This window comes from Cyprinodon tularosa, unplaced genomic scaffold, assembly GCF_016077235.1.
Source record: "Cyprinodon tularosa strain WSP-4 unplaced genomic scaffold, ASM1607723v1 ctg1045, whole genome shotgun sequence".
Lineage (NCBI taxonomy): Eukaryota > Metazoa > Chordata > Actinopteri > Cyprinodontiformes > Cyprinodontidae > Cyprinodon > Cyprinodon tularosa.
Genome location: NW_024037833.1, coordinates 212,229 through 232,380, shown reverse-complemented (window position 1 = coordinate 232,380; position 20,152 = coordinate 212,229). Strand labels below are relative to the sequence as shown.

At 41.9% G+C, this 20,152-nt stretch overlaps 1 protein-coding gene across 1 annotated transcript; it reads left to right on the top strand.

Moving 5' to 3' along the window:
* Positions 1 to 3,738: 3,738 nt before the first annotated feature.
* On the top strand, positions 3,739 to 18,506 carry tmem150aa (transmembrane protein 150Aa). The gene is made up of 8 exons (XM_038283339.1): positions 3,739 to 3,845; positions 7,355 to 7,615; positions 10,084 to 10,131; positions 11,104 to 11,190; positions 11,357 to 11,424; positions 11,955 to 12,082; positions 12,173 to 12,350; positions 18,112 to 18,506. The coding sequence occupies exons 2-8, from the start codon at positions 7,551 to 7,553 to the stop codon at positions 18,408 to 18,410; spliced, it is 873 nt and encodes a 290-aa protein (XP_038139267.1). The 5' UTR covers positions 3,739 to 3,845; positions 7,355 to 7,550; the 3' UTR covers positions 18,411 to 18,506.
* Positions 18,507 to 20,152: the final 1,646 nt, after the last annotated feature.

The window sequence follows — 20,152 nt, the reverse complement described above, 5'->3', positions numbered from 1 at the left end:
TTAATGTTGCTGACTGAGAGGATCCGCATACTTACAGGCTATTATCCTCTGCTGAGCTGCCCTGCTGACATTAAACTCGTTGTGACCAACAGGCCGTGATTAACAACTTGTTTAAAATGTTTTACTGTCTTATATTAGATGGCTTAAAGTCATTTTGGTTTTTGTATAATAATAAAAGTTTAAACTGTTTATTCTTCCAGTTTTTATAAGGACATGATGACAGATGACACTTTAACCTTTTTTTTACTTCTATTTTTTATTTTCAAAAGGTACATGTAATATAAAACAGAAGAAATTACAGAGAACGGGTCAATTCAATCTATTCAGTTTATTTCTATAGCTCCAATTCACATCACGTCATCTCAGGTCACTTTCCAGTTCACCAGATCATCCAGTCAGATTGATTCAAAGTTTTCTATCTAAGGAAAACCAGCTGATTGCATCGACTCATTGACTCTTCAGCAATCCCTCACACTAAGCATGCTTGTAGCGACAGTGGAGAGGAAAAACTCCCTTTGAACAGGAAGAAACCTCCAGCAGAACCAGGCTCAGTGTGAGCGGCCATCTGCTGAGGCCCACTGGGGTTCAAGGAGACAGAAGCAGACATAGAAAAAGAAGCATAGATACAAAAGGCAACTGTCAACCAGCTCCACAGGCGGCCCCGTCCAGGAAACACACAGCCAGGCAGACGAGCTCCGAGCCAGCTCCCATGTCAGAGGATGAAGAGAGCACATCCAGTTAGTCACAGTCAGAGAAACAGGACTACACTGGAAAACAGGCCAAGCTCCAACATCTAGAAACAAAGGTGTTGATGGCAGCAGCACAGCTGATATTTCTCTCCAGGATGGAGTCACAGCCAAACAGGAACAGACCAGATGAAGCTACTATGAGAAAAAGCAGAGAGAGCAGAACGTTAGAGATTGAACTAACAGATTCTGCAGAGTGGGAGAATAGAGATAGAATGAAGCAGAATGATGAAAAAAGGGTCCCTATGTCCTCCAGCAGTCTAAGTCTATAGCAGCAGAACTATAGAGATAGCTCAGGATAACCAGGTGATCAGTAATCATTAATAAACATTCGATTTTTTCTGAACATCTTCATAGTTTGCTTGTTGCAGCCTTATTATAAACGTGAGTCTTTCCATGCTGTGAGTTTCTTCTTCAGCGTCCATCCAGGTTTTAGCTGTTAGGGGTTCTTGTTTGGAGCATTTGCGTGTGACGGTGTTCTGTCAGACCAGCATACCTATAGTCGATACGCATGCACAAGACGTCAGACTTGCGTTTATCCCTTTATTTTTGTATGAAGAATAGACTTTAAACTATCTTAATGGACGTGCATCACTTTAGAAATGTACAAAAGAAACAATTTAAGGTCAGATTGCCATACGCTTAAAAAAAAAGGTTGAGGTTGTTTAAAGTGTATTTTTCCCTAAAGGGATAAACGGGTATTGATGGAAACAATTTTAAGACCAATAAAAGACTGATTTAAGACATATTAATACTAATTAAGGCCCTAGATTTATATCAAGGAATTCAATGCCTTTTAAGAGTTTTTAAGGATCCGCCTGAACCTGATTTATACGGTGTTGATACCAAGTTAACACTTCTGTTTTTATATGCATCACCAAATATACCAATTATCTCTTTTAAATAGTCGTCCAATACCTGAAGGTTTACATAAAAATCTTGATTTCATTCTAACCTTTCCAAAGCCATCTAGGTTGGGCAGGCTAAATGTTTTCTAAATATTTTCTTATCATTCAAAGATAATAAAGGTTATTTTTTTGTCTCCCTTCTGAGAGTTGTAAGGAATTTTTTGTGAGTTTTGTTTCCTAAGCTGGTCTGATGTCTGTCAGCTTGAGGAAGCATCAGCCCTTTAGGCAATAGCCTCGGTCCATCAGACTGAGGCTATTGACCTGAACCTCGGGTTCCTGAGACATGACCTTCTAGAAGAAAGTTCTGACTCTTCACAACAACTGTGGCTGGAGAAATCCAGTCAGAAAACGTTTGGCTGTGAAGGAGTCCTTCGTGTGAGATAACTTCATTGCTCCATTAATCCTCTCTATAATCAACAGATTATCGCCTCACACACTTATCAATGGTGGAAGGTGACCAACAGTGGTGCCTGCTTACCCTAATGTGGCCTTCACCGAGCTTGTATTTACTATCCAGTTCCAGGCACACAGTGAGCTGTTAAAGCAGTACAGGTAATGTTTAAATACAGAAAGCATTCCTCAGATAGTCTGCAGAGGACATGCAAACAGAAAGGTTGATGTTTGGATGATGAATATAACTAGCATTGGTCTTAATTGAAAGTCATGTTTAGAAAAGACCTAAGTCATGATCTGGTGACAATATATCTATGTGTGTTTCAGTGTTTGATCTTCGATCTGTTGTGAAAGTTGGTTGTTTCCAAGTAGAGATTAACCAATACATCGGCCGACAAACATGTTTGGCTTTTTTTTCTCCTATGGTTTCTGCATCAGGTGATGCATGCATGCGACGTCGCTCCATCAGAGCATTCAGCAGCAATGCTTAAAAAATCAGCTGAAGTGTTCACGTTGCTGCTGCCTCCATTTTCCTTCCATTGTTTGACTTGCTAATAAATGTTTATTGTTGCTTAAACTGTAATGTGTGTAAAAAAAAAAAAAAAACATTGTGTTGTTTTTATCACATAAACAGAGGAAAAAAATGAAATATCAACTAAAATTGGCAAAAAAAAAAAAAAGTACATGATGGAGATGGGTTAGAGGTCAGAATGGGTTACAGAGGCGGTTCTAAACCAAATGTACCGGGGGGCCAGGAGGGGGCCAGCGTTGTTTTCATGGGGGAAAAGCATGAAATATAAAACAGGTGAAGGGATTCAAATATATTAGGATGGCTGCATGAAGTCAAACTTCTATCCAATTAGGCTGTATTAAAATCCTGTGTGTTATTAGGTCAATATACATTCATACTTTAGGAATTTTAGATATTTTTACTTAATTTAAGTTGAAATTACTGTTTTCTATAAAATCTGAATTAGAGCTCAAGAAAAACTGATAAACTCAGCTGTAAAAAATTGTTTCTTTTTATTTGTTTTGAAAAAATCATTTAGCAGATGACCCTATATAAATACTTCTGAAGCCTTATCACCTTTTCTTTTTTTAGATATAAATAATTATCCATTGATTATTTTTTGCTGACCGGACTTCTCCTTTAAAATGTATTTCATAGGCTAAAGAGGAAATTGCTTTAAAAAAAGCAAAAGTCAGCAGAAAATAGTCTCCCCTGACAGTCTGACTGACAGTCTGATCAACAGGATCACCTCTTTGAATTTGTGCAAATCTTCATGCAAAGCTGCAGAGGGCCTGAAAGAAGGAGGTCTTTGTAAAGTTGGTTTTACACCCATCAGATTATGAGATTACAGTAAAATAAAAGCGCTGCATATGTCAGAATTATGTTATTGGTTAATTAATTTAACCGATAACAGTGACAGACAATATGTGAATATAACGCTTAAAATAAATAATGCTTTCTTTTTGTTTGTGTTAAACTATTAGGCATCCATCCTCTCAGTGTAGGTTATTATACACTGCAGTACATAAAAATAAATTTACTAAATTATTTTAAAAATGGAATTAAATTTTTTTTTAAAAGATTCCAATTATGATTCTATTTAGATTTTTAAAAAGTATAAATATTTTTAGTATTTTTATTTTTAATATTAACAACCCGTGTTCATGTTTTATTTTGAAAGGTGAAACCGGAAGCTCTTGCGGCAGCTAGCTTTATTAGCTCAGAAAAGGATGTTTTTAAAGGGAAACGAAGGTTGATAAGGTCTGTTGTGGGCACAGCGGGTGGAAGGTAGGAGCAAACTCTTGTCTTCCGGACTAACTGAACATATTTATCGGTGTTTTTACCCCATGAACGCCTCCTGTTTGGCGGCTTTTCTGTTCGGTTAGCGGAAATCAAGATGCGGCCAAGTGTCAGCAGTGAAGACGGCAGGAGAACATCAGCTAACGGCTAGCTAGGCTGGAGCTAGCAGGCTAACCGTTACCATTAGTAGCGAGACCAGACGCTTTGTTTTATGTTGTCTACTAAGGGGAAAATATACATATAAATATAGAAATAAAAGACTTGAAGTGTTTTATTTAACAGGTCTGATTTTTTTTTTAAAGCCCGTGTTTAAATATTCAGGGGCGGAAATTTGTGGAGTTCATCCCGGGGTTGGTGGTCTGACTGGGCCCCTCTGCTTGTTTGGAAACAGTGCAAAGTTTTCAAGTTGGCCCAAAAATGTTGGCAGCTTCTAGAAAACATGTCTAATAATTGTCAGGAGAGAGTTGGGCTTTGGTTAAAACAAATTGTTTTTACTTTAAACAAAACCTTTCCCACGATGCACCAGGGTTTTTTCTGTAAATATAACTAACAGCTGCGAAGAAGCCATGATTAATTTTAATAATTTCATTGGCCGTTTCCCAGTTCACAAGAAACTGAGTACGGACTCATGTTCACGCCAAAAGTCTGGACTGGGAGGACGGGAGCACGCAGAATACATCTGGGGCCGTTATTCAGTATGCTTTCTTGAGCGTTCTCGTCTGTTCGTGAAGTCATCAGTCTCAGCCCGACCACTGTTCCAATTGCCGAGAACGCACCAAATCCTCTGATGTTGTTCTCGCCCCGCCCTCTTTACCCAGCATGAATCAGAGCAGACTTCTCAGTTCTTGAGATTGACAGCTGTCCCAGCATACACTGCGGCAGCAGCAGCTTTCAATGGAGCGCTCCATTGAAAGTTAAAAGTTCTCTTTTCTGTTGCTGTTGTTCAATAAAAGTACGTTTTAAGATCATTTGAGATGAGAAAATTATACTTTAAGCTTCACTATATGGTCCATTTACCGATTTAATATGTAATTTAAAAAAAGATTTCCGAAGGTGAAAGGACCGCGGCATCCAGCGGAGCTCCAAAGCTAACGGCAGCCAGGGCTAACCGCAGCCCGTCTATCGCAGCCCTCTCTCTGCATAGCCGTGTGAGAAGGACCGCTGGCTCTGATGGAGATTTTTTTAATTGGAAAAATGTTCATTTGATTTGTTTTTATCTGACTGTGTTCATTAATATTCCCCCAATAAATGAAAAAAGTCAGAATTTATTATTATCTAGAGACTATTAATAACAGGAGGTGAAATGCAGGTCTAGACGAGCAGAGCCTGTGGTGATGTCATCAGTACGCTTCTGTTCCAGTTGACCCATATCTATGCTGCCTGCTCGCGTTCTCACCAAGTCCAGACTTTCCTGTGTTCTTGCCAAGACCGTACTTGATGAGAACGCCAGTCTTTACTCGCGTTCTCATCAAAGCTAGTCTGGAGCTGCATTTCACCTCCTGTTATGTTAGGTTTATTCTTTATACATCATGTGCATTGTTATTTTATTAGCCAGATTAGAGAGAGTAGAAGGCCTTCCTTCACATTGTGGATGTCACTGAGTGTACGGAGGTCATCTAATCAGGACAGCCTTCGTGTCTTTAAAAATACACAGGTTATGGGAACATCTTGGAGCCGGTCTGATAGAGGAGAGCTATCTGTAATCCTTGGGCATGGATGGCGTGTCAGTTTCTGATACGGACAGCTAAACATCCACATGATGCAACACATAGACTCATGAGCTATAAGAAGCAGGAGATGACCTTGTTCGGGGCTCAATCTTGGCCGGACGCTCGCGGACGTGATTTTTGAGCCCACAGCTGTGCAAGCTCCAAGCATTTTCTCTGTCCTGTAACGACCTGATCTGGAATAAACTCTGTTACTTTTTTATTCCTGTTTTTATAGTCCTTTTTATATGGTTTTACCCAGTTTGAGTTAAGGGTAGTAAGTAACTTGCTCCCAGGAAAAGAACGTTGGGGATGCCCCGAGGCGCAACGGCTTTTTAGGGGACTTAACTTCCCCATTTAACAGTTATTAATAGAGAGACGCAGACGGCCCGATGTCGGCCCTGGCTGCCGCAGACGGGCTAACGTTAGCCCTGGTAAATGTTCCATATAGTGAAGCTTAAAGTATAATATTCTCGTCTCTAATGATCTTAAAACTTACTTTTATAGAAGACCAGCAACAGAAAAGGGAACTTTTATCTTAATACTCTGAGCTCTGTGAGCGCTAACCTGGAAGCTGCTGCTGCCGCAGTGCATGCTGGGACAGCTGTCAGTCTGCTCTGATGCATGCTGGGTAAAGAGGGAGGGGCCAGAACATCAACTTATTGAACAACTTAAGAATGATCAATTAACTTATTTATTATTTTTTTAGCCTAATATAAAAAGGGACGCTTTTTAATAGATTGTTTATAAATAAACAAACTGACATCTAGGAGAAAAAGTATTAATGGTTTACTTTGAGTATGGTAAATGTCAAAACTGATTTTTAATTGTAAAGTTTTTATATATTTTTTATAGATGTTCTTTATTAATGTTGCTTTTTTTCTAACTAAAATGTGTCTTAACCAGATTATTTTACATTTCAACATTTCATGTGCAAAACGTCTCGTATTTGAAAAACATTTAGAAAGTGAAACTACCAAACTGGTTCTGTGAGTTTAAATCGGACCTGCTGGACGTTTACAAACTGCTGCCATAACGTGTCATCTGCCAGCTCTACGCCGACTCGTCTATAATGTTCTGGTTCTGCTGCCGCCTCGGTGCTTTCATGGCCTCCGGTTCCAACTAAAGCCCTGCCTCCAGAGCAGCTGATCAACTCAGGACTGAAGTTACAGGAAGTTAGCTTTAAAGGTTGTGGTTTAGAGGAAGTATATCTGCAGGAACACAGACACTCAGAAAGCGTTAGATTCCCCTTGTCATCTGAAATTTAACAGTTTTATTTTCCTTTCTTAACTTAAACTGACTTGATAAAGGATCTATTAGAAACCATTGTCTGGCTTTGCAGAAGTCAAACGTTTGCTTTTCTCTGCGGTTTAATTTCCGTGGTCCCCTGCATTAAAGGTTCCCTCTGAGCCAGGAGGCGGTCGGGTCCGTGAACCCGGTGAAGGTTTCCTTCTGAGCTCTGATAGAAAGTTTGGGGCTCGGTTCTGTTCATCCCCATGCGCAAGATGTCAGATTAGCGTTTTTTCTACGAAAAATAGACCTTAAACTACCTGAACAGGCACGTATCCCTTTAGTCATGTACAAAAAAAACCAAAAACATTTTAAGGTCAGATCGCCATATGCTTAAAAAAAACACAAAAAGTAATGAAATATTTTATTTGTCTGACGGGGAATGCTCATCTGACAGTTCCAGTTGCATGTTTTAGTTTGGGCTGAAAACGAACATCACCTTTAGTGCTGGTTTACTAAATGAAGATTGAAATGAATCCCCCCCTCTGTTGTCTCCTTCAGGGTGCAGGGAGCCGTGGAGCAGAGGAGCTGTGCCAGTCCCCCTTCTATCCTCTCATGTCCCACCCCCCCGTGTGTTTCCCAGTCTACCAGTCACCCTCCCCCCCACCACCCGACCCTTTCCTGATCCATCCTGTGAGGTTGCCCCCTCGCCCCCCCCCCCCCATGCTAGGGACACAGCCAGCCGCCTGCCAGCCCAATGACCGCCTGGATCGTCCTGCCTGTCAGCCTGGCTGCCTTCTCCATCACAGGGATATGGATAGTGTGAGTCACTCTGAAGCTTCAGCCTCTCATCAGCTCTTTGTTTCTTTACATTATGTTGATTTTCAACAGTATTTCCAATAACCTACAGAACACAAGGGTGGTCTCACATTAAAGGAAAAGTTCAGGGTGGTTGACTGACTTATTGTCTGATATTCAGCTTGTCTTTTTTTGCACACCAGGATATTTTAGAGCAACACTTATTCAGCACTTACTCAGCATATGAGAAAAGAAAAAACACAAACATTCCTCCAAATATCCCTGAAAAGAAGAAAACCCAATTAGAACAATAATTGTGTCTCTATTTCCAAAAGATCAGCCCAAGTTGTTTTAGTATTATAAATAGATCAGAAAATACTGAATCAAATGTATTATTCGAGTAAATAACGAAGGTTATTTCAGGAAACTCCATGAGACCAGCTGCAACTCCAGTTCACTGATCAGCTGTTTCTCTGGTTGACCTCTGACCTTTTCTCTTTTTTTTTCCCCAACAATATTTTTTATTGTATTTTTTAACAGATGTATCTGCCATATAACCAATACAGTCAACAGTATGGAGTCAGAAAGGCGTCAACATGTTTGCTTCTAAATCTCAGTTGAGGCTTAAAGAATAAAAGTTGAAAGGGGAGAAATAGAAGTTGATGTTTAATGTCAGATTTTTACCTTATAATGTGAGAAACTAAAAAAACAAACATAAAATAATTGCATCTACATTCAGTTTAGTATTTTAATCACACTTTTTATTTATTTCTTTTTTATTGCAGTCTTAGATTTTTTATTTTCAGATTGAAATCCGTTTCTGTCAGTTTCTGTTTCTTTTTTTTTATTTCATATTCCTTTTTCAGTTTGAGGATTTTTTTTTTTTACGCTTTCGATGCAACATGGAACGGGACATCTCTCCAGGGCTGCTGTCAATCACATTTCCCCGCCCACTTCCGTCAGATCAGGTCAAAATCTGAATGTGAAAAAAACTGACTTGAAAGTGTAAAAAAATAAAAACTAAAAAAAGAAACAGAAACTGACAGAAAGGGATTTCAATCTGTAAATATAAAAAGACTGCAATAAAAAAGAAATTTAAAAAACTGAAAAAGTGTAATTAAAAAACATAAAAATATGTAATTAAAATACAAAACTGAATTGAGCTTTTATTTTTCAAGCTGAGGGGAAGAATTTAGATTTAATTCTTATTTCAGTTTCCTTTTTTAGTTTCTCAGATTATAAGGTAAAAATTGGATATTCAATGTCAACTTATATTTTTTATGTTTCAACTGTTGTTCTTTCAGTTTCAACAAAGATTAATAAGTTTAGAAACATTTTGACCCCTTTCTGACTCCATACAACAACACCTACAGACGCCGTCTGAGGCGCATCTCTGCATAGATTCCTTAGAGGATACAGAAGATAATGGTCCATTGCTGAGGCTCCCTTTGTTTAACCTTTTAGTCCCACATTCATCTTGTCTTTAGCTTCTTCAGTGGCGGTTCTAGACCAAATGTACCGGGGGGGCCACGAGGGGGGCCAGCGTTATTTGAAATAAAAAACAGGGCAATAGATTCAAATATATTAATATAAATACATGAAGTGAATTTCTATTCAATTAGGTTTAATTAAAATTCTATGTCTTATTAGGTCAATGGACATTCAGGATTTAGGTCATTTGACTGAACTTAAGTTTAAAATGACCATTTTCTATAAAGTCTGAATTAGAACTCAAGAAAAAACTGATAAATTCAGCTGAAAAAATTGTAGTGTTTTTTTGTTTGTTTTTTATTTGGTTTGAAAAAAAAAACATTTAACAGATTAAAACTGGAATCCTGTCTCAACACGCTGAAGCTATCACCTAATTGTTTTTAAATAATTAGTAAAACAGAATTTGTGAAGAAAAAAATGAAATAGATCCAAAGGAGCAATCAGTAACCATGTCTGTTCCAGCGCAGATCAGCATTAGGGTTTCTCTGAGTATCATGTCTTCAGTACAGGGGCCAGGACATGATCTACAGGGACACTGGCCCCCGTTGGCCCCTGTCTAGAACCGCCCATGGGCTTCTTCATCTGGAGACAAGTCCACTCCTGCAGCAAAGTTCCAGAAGGCTTTCAAAATGATTTCATATAAGTCTTCAGCGTTTTTTTGATCCATTGTTTGAGATCTGCTCCTGTCGGGTTTTTTCAGGCTTTTAACTTTTAGCAGACAAATATCAATCAATAATTGTTCACATTTGGTGAACAAAGTGTTTTTGGATACAATCCTAAAATGAGGGAAACCAGATCTATTACAACATCCTATAGTATTTTCTTTATCGCTCCCCACAGCTTTTTAATTTCCCTTCATTCGCAGATACAATGAAAAAAATCCCTTTATCAACTAAACATTTAGTGCATATATCTGCTATATCAGGACTTTAGTGATTTAAATGGACTGGTGTAATATAGATGAGCATTGTAATAAACCTCTGACCTTTCCTTACCTGCAGGTATGCTATGGCTGTGATGAATCACCATGTTTGTCCTGTAGAGAACTGGTTGGTGGTTCTTTTTATTAACATCAATATTTATTAAAAGCTCTTTAACATGTAGACTTATTTCACAGCTTTGGGTAAAGTAGGAATCTATGTGAAAATGATTTACTGGGCCACAGGAAGTGGTTTGGAACTGTGAGGTGGGATAGGAGGAGAGGTTGGACTTTAACTAGGCCAGGAGCGGCTGCAGCGGTGGAGGCCGAACCTCTGCAGCCTCTGATGGCGCATTTAGCTGCACTGCTGCCGACAGAGAGGTTTGCTCCAGTGTTGCTGAAAACAAGGATCACATCTCCAGATTTCAAAAATTCTCTACTTTAAAAAAGCTTTTCATTGTACTTTTTAAAGGAAAAGTCCTGTCAGCCAGGAATGATTTCGAGTTAATGAATTTTGCATTAATCTGTTGAAAAAAATAATAATTTTCATTGCAATTAGTCTGTTGGCGGCCATTTTTGCCCAAATATAGTAGCCCCTCCCTCCTGCCTGGACCTTAGCAACAACAATTCCATTGGTCGATGCTCAGACCATCCAGAGGCTTAAAAAGAGAAATCTGTCAAAACAGGATTTCAAAAGAATGTAAACTATTAAACTCATTCTCGTCCCCAAAAATAATGAAATAAATCAATTTTATATTTGGAAAATAACGTCTGAAAATAAGGAAACTATAAAAACATTGAGCTTTTGCAGAAGTTTTTCTAATTTTGTGAAACACCTTTAGTTAAATTTCCACTGTGGAATCGTGTTCTTTGCTCTCAGTAAACATGTTTTTCTCCGTTTGGGTCGGAGCCTCTGATTCTTCTGACTGGATTTTATTTAAGGGCCTCAGATTAAAAGAGGCTGAGGTCAGATGGATCTCCTCCTTCCCCTCCCTGTTCTCCACTGGTTGCTGTTGGTCTGGATTCTAAAACCCAAAGCTGTGGTAGTTTGAGGTTCTGGTCCTCCAGGTGTCGCGCTGAACCCGCCGTGTCTCGGTTACAGGTCTTACAACGTGACCTGCACAGAGGAGCTGCCCCGCCCAGGCTTCCCCAAGACCTGCTGCACCATCCAGGACATCCCCCTCATCAGGTCCGTTCTTTGGCCCAGCCGGCGCCGGGCCTGGAGCATGAGTTTACATCTGGTTCTGCTCTGTGGGACGGAACCACGCCATCAGAAATTAAATGAATTATTAAATTAACCTCTGTCTGCATGTTTAGTCGCCATGGTGATGCTTTCATGTGTTTGTGTCCTGCAGTAAATGCGGTTCCTTTCCTCCTGAGAGCTGCCTGTTCAGCCTGATTGGAAACGTTGGAGCCTTCATGGGTACGTCCTCCTCTGACCTCCACTCTCTGGAAGCATGACGCTCTCCTTCAGCCGGTCGAGTCATACAGGTTTAGTGACTCTGCCAGTTTTGGCCAGCATGTGCAGAATGTCCTAAAAAGCAGAAAAATGCTGAACTTTCTATGTACTTTTTCAGTTTTGGGTGTATGCAGAGAGTATTCAAGAAAAGTCCACAACTTCTGTCAAACGACAGCCTAACTTATGCATAACGCAGAACAGCGTAATGCCTATGAAATTATGCACATCATTTCATAGGCATTACGCTGCATCAGATCTCTGATATCAGATGGAGCGTCGTTATTCTAGTCAAAGGGTTTTTACTGAGCGAAGCAGCAGGTTCAGCTGCTGAGGTTCCCGGAACCATCGTCCCCCGTGGAACGACCAGAAATGGCTCCTGTCTGATCAGAAATGACTTCCCCTTCATCACTCCTCCTCCTCAGTCCGAAGCGTTTGGCTCTGGCGTTCAGATGAGGTCCGCTTCTCTTCAGGTTCTGTTCCTTTCTGTCCTGCAGTGGTCATGGTCTGCTTCCTTCGCTACGCCCAGATCATCGAGCACAGCCACCAGGGCTGGGTCAACACCAGCGCTCTGGTGTCCGGCTGCACCAACGCCGTCGGTCTGGTCATGGTCGGGAACTTCCAGGTAATCATCATCATCATCGGCGGTCCATAAAGACCTGCAGGCCTGTAGAGTCTGACGGACGGGATCGTTTGTCTTGTTTCTGCCCCTCAGGTCGATCACGCCAAGTCTCTGCACTACGTGGGCGCCGGCGTGGCGTTCCCTGCCGGGCTGCTGTTTGTGTGCCTGCAGTGCGTTCTGACCTACCGAGTGGCTGTGACCGCCCTGGATTACTGGATGGCCCATTTCAGGGTGGCTCTGGTGCTGGGAGCCATGGTCTCCCTCGTCCTCAGTATCCTCTTTAAACCGGGGGGGGGGGGCCTCACCATCATAAGAGTCATGGCCGCCATGAAACCAAAACACCAGGCTCTGTTGGTTCTGACAGCTCAGAGAGAGGACAGACGGCCTGAGGAAGGAAGCCATCTTTGTTTAAAGGGTCAGAATCATGTTATGAGATTATCGCCTCCTGCTGGAGTGTTTGTTCCAAAATCCTTTTTCTAACAGTGAGAGACTGGAGGTACGTTACTGACCCCAAAATCCCACATCCTACGTATCGCCTCCGCTCCGCTCCACACCGCCTGCATCCTCCGCTGTTCCTCCCGTCCTGCTCCGCTGCGACTTCCTCAGAGCTCCAGGAGAGCAGCGTGATATTCTTAATACATTTATAGGATCAAAACATGCGGAAATGAACACTTAATTTAATTTGACATATTTAAAAAAAATCCCCACCAGCGTCCAGCAGATGTTCAGTTTCTGCCCAAATATTTTCTTTTTGTTGTGGATTTTTATAACAGGGATACGACGGAGTATTAGGGCCAGGATAGAGTTTATTTTATTAGAAAAAGTCATTAAAACAACCCGTTTCAGAAAGAAAGCTTGGAGCTCCGCCCAGCAGATGACGGCCGACCAGCTCCACCAATCAGCAACCAGAGTCCACTTTGACATCCTGCCCAGTTTGATGATTTCCTGATTTGTCAAACTGAAGCTAAAGTATAACTTCACATGATGCTCCACATTCCTCATTTTAGGGAAGAAAGTGCTTCTTGGAAGAGTTGATATAAAATGCAACTTGTTTCTCATAATTTTAGGATTTTATTGTCTTAATGTTATGACTTTATTCTCGTAATTTTATGACTGGGTTTTATGAACGGTTTGTTCTCTACTTCCAAATTCAGCATCTCTTCATCTATTCCTGCAATAAGTTTGTTTTGAAGATGTGAGATTGGCTCTTGGAAGTTTGTTGTTAGTGGATTTAATGAAACTGGATGGAATTTATAAGAAATATGCTCTAATTTGTAGTTACCAATCCATCGTTACTATATTCTAATTTGACAAACCGGATCTTCTTGTCGTTAATTTTCCTGCTTGGTGCGATTGGAATGGCGCAGCTAAAAATGGCTCTGCTCCGTATTTTGACGTAGAAGACATACGCGGTCGGTGACGTGTGGGGGAGCGGCGGCGGATGTGGATCAGCTCTCGCTGATTAACATGACAGACGAGTTCTATGTAGTTGAGCGGGGCGCTGATGGAGTATGTGGAATGTGGGGGTGAGCGTGTGCAGAGGGGTAAAGGAGAAAGTAATGTGGGTTAGCAGGTTAGCGCCTCCCTGCAAAGTTTTGAAAATAAAGAAAAGTTAAAGATCCCGAATCTTTGATTCCTAGACTGGAAGCAGTTTTCTCATCAGTTTTTCAGATCTGATTGAATTCTGAGCTCATCAACGATGAACACACCTGGATAAGTTTAATCTGTTCGTTGCAGTTAGAAGCTTTTAGCCTTTGATTTCTTACCTGGAAGCTGCTTCCCTGTTTCTTTGTCACGAACAGTTCTGGGGAAGATCCACTAGAACCAGATCCGTTTATTTTAGCTTTACCGGACGGTCAGACTATCAGTCTGCACGACAATCAGGCTTTCAGGTGGTTCTGCCAGCAGGTGGCGCTATATCTGTTTATCTCTTATCATCCAACCAGGTGCTGGAATTCATTTTATGCTGACTAAACAGAATCAGGATGGAGGTTTGGTGTTTCTGACCATATTTTATCAGGATCAGATGATTGTTGGTCTTTTTTCTATAATCCAACTGTGGAGCTTTAAAGGGGACAGTTTTATCACTGAACAGAGGAACGATTTATGTTTAAAATAAGAAATAGACTATTTCATTATCTTGTATCAAGAGCATAATATTTAGTGATCTTATTTACTGAAAAACGACTCATTCCGTTGGTTGATCATCTTATTTTCTCTACTCACATTAAGAACAGATCTCCTCATTTTAAAGGAAAATTCCGGTTTTTAACACTTTTAGCCCATTTTCTGTAGTGTCCAGGATGAAATCGAATGATCGACACCAAAATTTTGACAATTGGTCCTGTCTCTGCTTTTTGGCTCATGCAGAATCCCCCCCTGGCTGCTTCAGAATGGCTTCCATAGAGCATGTCCGATAATGTCCTTAAAACAACCTTAAACGTTCTTTTTTTAAAATATGCTACTCACCGGGTCGTCAGCGCTGTTCAATGACGTTCCAAAAAAAGTTTCGTGAAGAAAAAACGTTCCTGTAGTGTTTTATTTAGCATTTTGTAAATCCCATTGAGTTCTGTTGGAATAGTCAATATCCCTCCGCCACCGGAAACAGAAATGGGGCCGGTTTACGATTAGTTGTAGTCTTTTCGCTTCACTCTGTGTACTCCGACGTCGAGGTGCTAACGTCTCTGTTAAACACTTTAAAAAACTCTGAAAATGGAATACGAAAGGTGGATTCTTGAGGAGGACATATTGGACTTTGAGTTTGACGGTAGAGGATACCGTCGCCAACTAGTGGTCTGGAGTGTGCAACGCTTCAGATTCGAACGGGAAGCGGAAGTTTATAAGCGGTTGTGATGTATCGGAAAAAATAGTTCTGGGATTTACAAAATGCTAAATAAAACACTACAGGAACGTTTTTTCTTTACGAAACTTTTTTTGGAACCTCATTGAACAGCGCTGACGACCCGTTGAGGAGCATATTTTAAAAAAAGAACGTTTAAGGTTGTTTTAAGGACATTATCGGACATGCACTATGGAAGCCATTCTGAAGCAGCCGGGGGGGATTCTAAATGAGCCAAATAGCAGAGACAGGACCAATCGTCAAAATTTTGGTGTCGATCATTCGATTTCATCCTGGACACTACAGAAAAGGGGCTAAAAGTGTTAAAAACCGGAATTTTCCTTTAAGATCAGTTGCAGGAGCTCAGAGCTGATTGGTTTCAGTTTTTCCCTGAAGAGTTTTACTTTATTCATCATTTAAAATCCAAGGTGTTGCACTTTTAGCTAGCTGCTAGCGATCTGCTAGCTCTTTAAATATGTGGTTCAACTCTTTCATTTTAGTTTCATACTTTTGTTTTTTGGCCCTGATGAGGGAAAAACCGCCACTGGTTTTATGTGTCTTTGTCAAAGGGTGTGTTTGATTTAAGTGCGGGGATGTCTGACCATGATGACTGTAGACACAGATGACTTTGGCTCATTTAGCTTCTACGTCACGTTTCTGTCATTTTACTTGGAATAATGATGGTTAATGAGGCATCAGGAAGCCAAACTGTATTGATTCAGTCTCAGAGAATACTGACACCTGCTGGACATTTAAACACACTACAGTATGAATTATTGTAGGTTATGTTGTATTACTTTATATCTATGTTTAAATTTAATATATCCTTGACATTTTTAGATGCAGCCAATAACGTGAAACAAAGTTATAACTTGATAATTTAGGGTAAAATGTGAATGAGGATGCTGCTGGACTAGGATTTTAAATAATAATTTTAAAACAATAAGTGCAGTGAAAACGGTAAATAAATTAAGGATTGATTTAAAATTAACTTTAATTTAGTTAAATTGATTGATAACTGAGAGGAAAAGGATGACACAATGAGAAATTAAAATAAAAAGGCAACGGCTGAAACGTTCCTGTTTCTTAAAGGCTCCAACATTCTGGATCATTTTAACGATAAACTGCAAAAGAGACGTTTTTGTTTAGCAGATGCATCATGTTGACAGAAACGTTTTTAATTCGAGTTTAGTGAGTCAGTCAGTCAGAAAGCACTCCTGGATCGGTCACATGACCTTCTGGAAACGACTCGCGCTCCGATGCAGCTCTATGGGCTCCATGCATCGCTTTTAATGGACCCATCACTAACAGGGGCGCCTCCAGACTCTGGCTCTTCAAAATAAAAGCACTTCCTGGCTGATTTAGCCATTGAGTGAATCAAGCAGGCGTTAATCTGCCTTAAGACCAATTTATGCTTCTGATGCATAGCCTCTGCAACCGTCAAATCTGTCTCTGCGCGACCCCGCCCCACGCTCAGAGGTTAAAGGAAAATTCCGGTTTTTAACACTTTTAGCCCATTTTCTGTAGTGTCCAGGATGAAATCGAATGATCGACACCAAAATTTTGACGATTGGTCCTGTCTCTGCTATTTGGCTAATGTAGAATCCCCCCCTGGCTGCTTCAGAATGGCTTCCATTGTGCATGTCCGATAATGTCCTTAAAACAACCTTAAACGTTCTTTTTTTAAAATATGCTCCTCAACGGGTCGTCAGCGCTGTTCAATGACGTTCCAAAAAAAGTTTCGTGAAGAAAAAACGTTCCGGTCTTGTTTTATTTAGCATTTTGTAAATCCCAGAACTATTTTTTCCGATACATCACAACCGCTTATAAACTTCCGCTTCCGGTTCGAATCTGAAGCGTTGCACACTCCAGACCACTAGTTGGCGACGGTATCCTCTACCGTCAAACTCAAAGTCCAATATGTCCTCCTCAAGAATCCACCTTTCGTATTCCATTTTCAGAGTTTTTTAAAGTGTTTAACAGAGACGTTAGCACCTCGACGTCGGAGTACACAGAGTGAAGCAGAAACACTTGGGCCTTGCGAAAAGACTACAACTAATCGTAAACAGGCCCCGTTTCCGGTGGCGGAGGGATATTGACTATTCCAACAGAACTCAATGGGATTTACAAAATGCTAAATAAAACACTACAGGAACGTTTTTTCTTTACGAAACTTGTTTTTGAACGTCATTGAACAGCGCTGACGACCCGGTGAGTAGCATATTTTAAAAAAAGAACGTTTAAGGTTGTTTTAAGGACATTATCGGACATGCACTATGGAAGCCATTCTGAAGCAGCCAGGGCGGGATTCTGCATGAGCCACATAGCAGAGACAGGACCAATCGTCAAAATTTTGGTGTCGATCATTCGATTTCATCCTGGACACTACAGAAAATGGGCTAAAAGTGTTAAAAACCGGAATTCTCCTTTAAGCGCAGACCTCAAGCAAAGGGTGCAGTCTTGGTGCTTGTTATGCCTTTCCGGGTGTCTGTGCTCTCGTCCTTCTCAATTCGGTGCCGGGGCGCGCCATTTTTAAAAACCCAGGAACAACTACACTGGACAACTACGACGAAAGGTTAATCGAGGATGTTCGCTCCATTAACAGAACCTTCAATGTCTAGCAACTCTAGATCTATCTCTGTGACAGCGATATCTTGCAGACGTGCCATTGTTGTTTTGGAAGATAAATCCCTCCCACGCTTTGGCGGGAAACTGCTCTGCATCCCTAGAAAATCCACACTGATGGTGCAGAAGCAGAGCAGCAAAACTGGGGGCTAGTGGCTGGTTTTATAGACAGTAGGCTGACAGGAGAAGGGGTATAAGAGAAGGAGAGACATGTGGGAAAGAACCACAGGCTGGATTCGAACCCGGTTTAGTTTAAAATGATTTTTATGCGTTCATGTTTAATTAAAAAGTGTTGAACTCTTAAAATAAGTCAAACTCAAATCAAGCAATTAGTTTCCTCATCAGGGACACGTCTGCATGCTAACGGACAGCAGGATTCATCTAATCCTGATTTTCCGAGTTAAAACATCGACGCCTTGATTGTAGAGAAGGACGTTAGATGGAGCTGAACAGGATCCACTGGTAGGGAAACTGGGAACCAGTGGTTCCTGGTTTGTTTCTGAGGGATGGAGCTCGTCTCCGCTTCATTTTCTAGATGTTTCCGCTCCTTAACTCTTCCTCCCTCCAGGTGGCATCTTCTTCATACACGAGAGCTTCGTCCTGCAGCACGCCGCCGCCATCTGCGAGTGGGTCTTCACCGTGGACATCCTGGTCTTCTATGGCACCTTCACCTACGAGTTCGGCACCGTCACCACGGAAACCATGATGGCGGGCCTGCAGCAGAGCCAGCACGGCTCCGGGGCCATGATGGACCCCATGTCCAGGACGTCTACGCTGGGAGGGGCCACCAAGGGCCTGAAGTCCCCCGGCGGCAGCAGCACGTCCACGCACCTCAACTGCACGCCAGAGAGCATCGCCATGCTGTAGACCAGGAGGCGGGGCTGCTGGTTTGGACTCCAGAACCGGTTCCTCTGGGTTCTTCTGCCCCCCCACCCACGTCCAAAGCTTTGCGTCCCCCCCCCCCCCCCCCCCCCCACCCCCCCCCCCCCTTTAGCGTTTTGCTTCCCTCTGCACGGCGCCGCTCCCACGCGGATCAGCACATGTTACTGTTGGGTTTTTGCATCTTTAAACATAGAAACTACTGAATGTTGAGAAGTGAGTATAGATCTAGAATATTAGACAGGCTGTGAGTCACAGTCTAATTAATCACTATTTAATCATCTGCTTTGCTTTGACTCATGTAAAACGGCCACTTTTGACACTTTTTTCTTTTTTTGCGTATCAATCATTTTTCACGTCGAACCAATTTGCTGATTGGTCGCCATGGTAACCACCGCCGGCCTCTTCAGTCGGCCTTTCAGACCATCAGCTGACTGGGAGTGCTGGTGCCGTTCCAGTGTGGATCCCTGGAAGCAGTATTTATTCTTAGTTTGGAGTCATGTGACGCCTTCTCAGAGGCCCTTAAAGGGCCCCAGGGCCCCGAACATCCGCACGTTATGTGGCGTTACAACCAGCATCTGCAGTGGGATCTCTGGGAGGGATGGAGACGCTCACAGGACGGCCTGCAGTGACAGTCCCGGGTCTGGACTTTGACTAGGCCGTTCTGGCTCCTGCTGTGGGGTCCAGAGGGATGGCCCTCGGTCTCCATCAGGGTCTCTGTGGCAGGGGGTCCAAAGTCTGGCTCAGGGGCCATTAATGGTCCCCAGAATGGCTTTAAAATGGATCCGTCGCTGCGGCTGTTTGATTCCTGCAGGTTCTGTTTATGCTCAGCATGTTACTGAATAAAAAAAGCCAAATTCTACTTTTATTTTTCATCTGGAGTTTCAACGGGTTCAACTTTATTATCCTTTATGCCAAAAAACTCAGAACCTGAAAGGAGCAAAAATGAAGGAGGGTCAGAGTAAAGGGGGCGAGATGCCGCTGTTCTGTCAGACCAGCATACCCCATCAGACCAGCATACACATAGTCAATACCCAGTTATTCATTTAGTTTGGTACCAAAAATAGACTTTAGTCATGTACAAAGAAAAAACAATTTAAGGTCAGATCGCCATACGGTTAAAAAAACAAACCAATAAAGTAAGTTATTTGGGGTTATTTGTACCTAACTAATGGGCTAGACGTCTGTTGAGGTAGTTTAAAGTACAAAACTAAAGGGATAAATGTGTATCGATTATGGGTACGCTGGTCCTATGGGGTATGCTAGTCTGACAGAGGGCCCGGTTTCCACCAAAGGTTCTGTTTTTGACGCCACAAAACGTGTGAAAGTTCCAGGTGTGAAGGCGGTCTGATGTGACGGTTCTGCTGCAGCAGTGTTACAGGAAGAGGACGTGTTTGGTACCACCTCACCTTCCAGAGGTTCCAGCTCCCAGAACCTGGACTCTGTTGGTCCGTTCTGGAACCCACAGGATGCGATGCAACACGTTTCTCCAGAAGGTCTATGGAGAGATATTTGTGCCATCGGTTTGAGAGCGCAGGAACCAATCCGAGCGTGCAGTGAGACAACACGCGCGCGCGCAAAACCGGTCTGGCGCGCGCTCAACTCTGAAAAACCCTCTCAACACACTGTTCTCGCGCTCAGTTTCATCTCTGCGCGTGCTCGAATCCGTCTCTGCTCGCGCTCGCTCGACCTGCTCTCTCTCCGCGCTCAACACCAGCTGTGCGCTCGGC

What these genes read in the sequence shown, in the direction of transcription:
- tmem150aa (XM_038283339.1), top strand. Translation starts at nt 7,551, where the DNA reads ATGACCGCCTGGATCGTCCTGCCTGTCAGCCTGGCTGCCTTCTCCATC. An exon ending in CAGGACATCCCCCTCATCAG is followed by an intron (nt 11,191 to 11,356) that starts GTCCGTTCTTTG and finishes TGTGTCCTGCAG; the next exon opens with TAAATGCGGTTCCTTTCCTC. An exon ending in AAACGTTGGAGCCTTCATGG is followed by an intron (nt 11,425 to 11,954) that starts GTACGTCCTCCT and finishes TCTGTCCTGCAG; the next exon opens with TGGTCATGGTCTGCTTCCTT.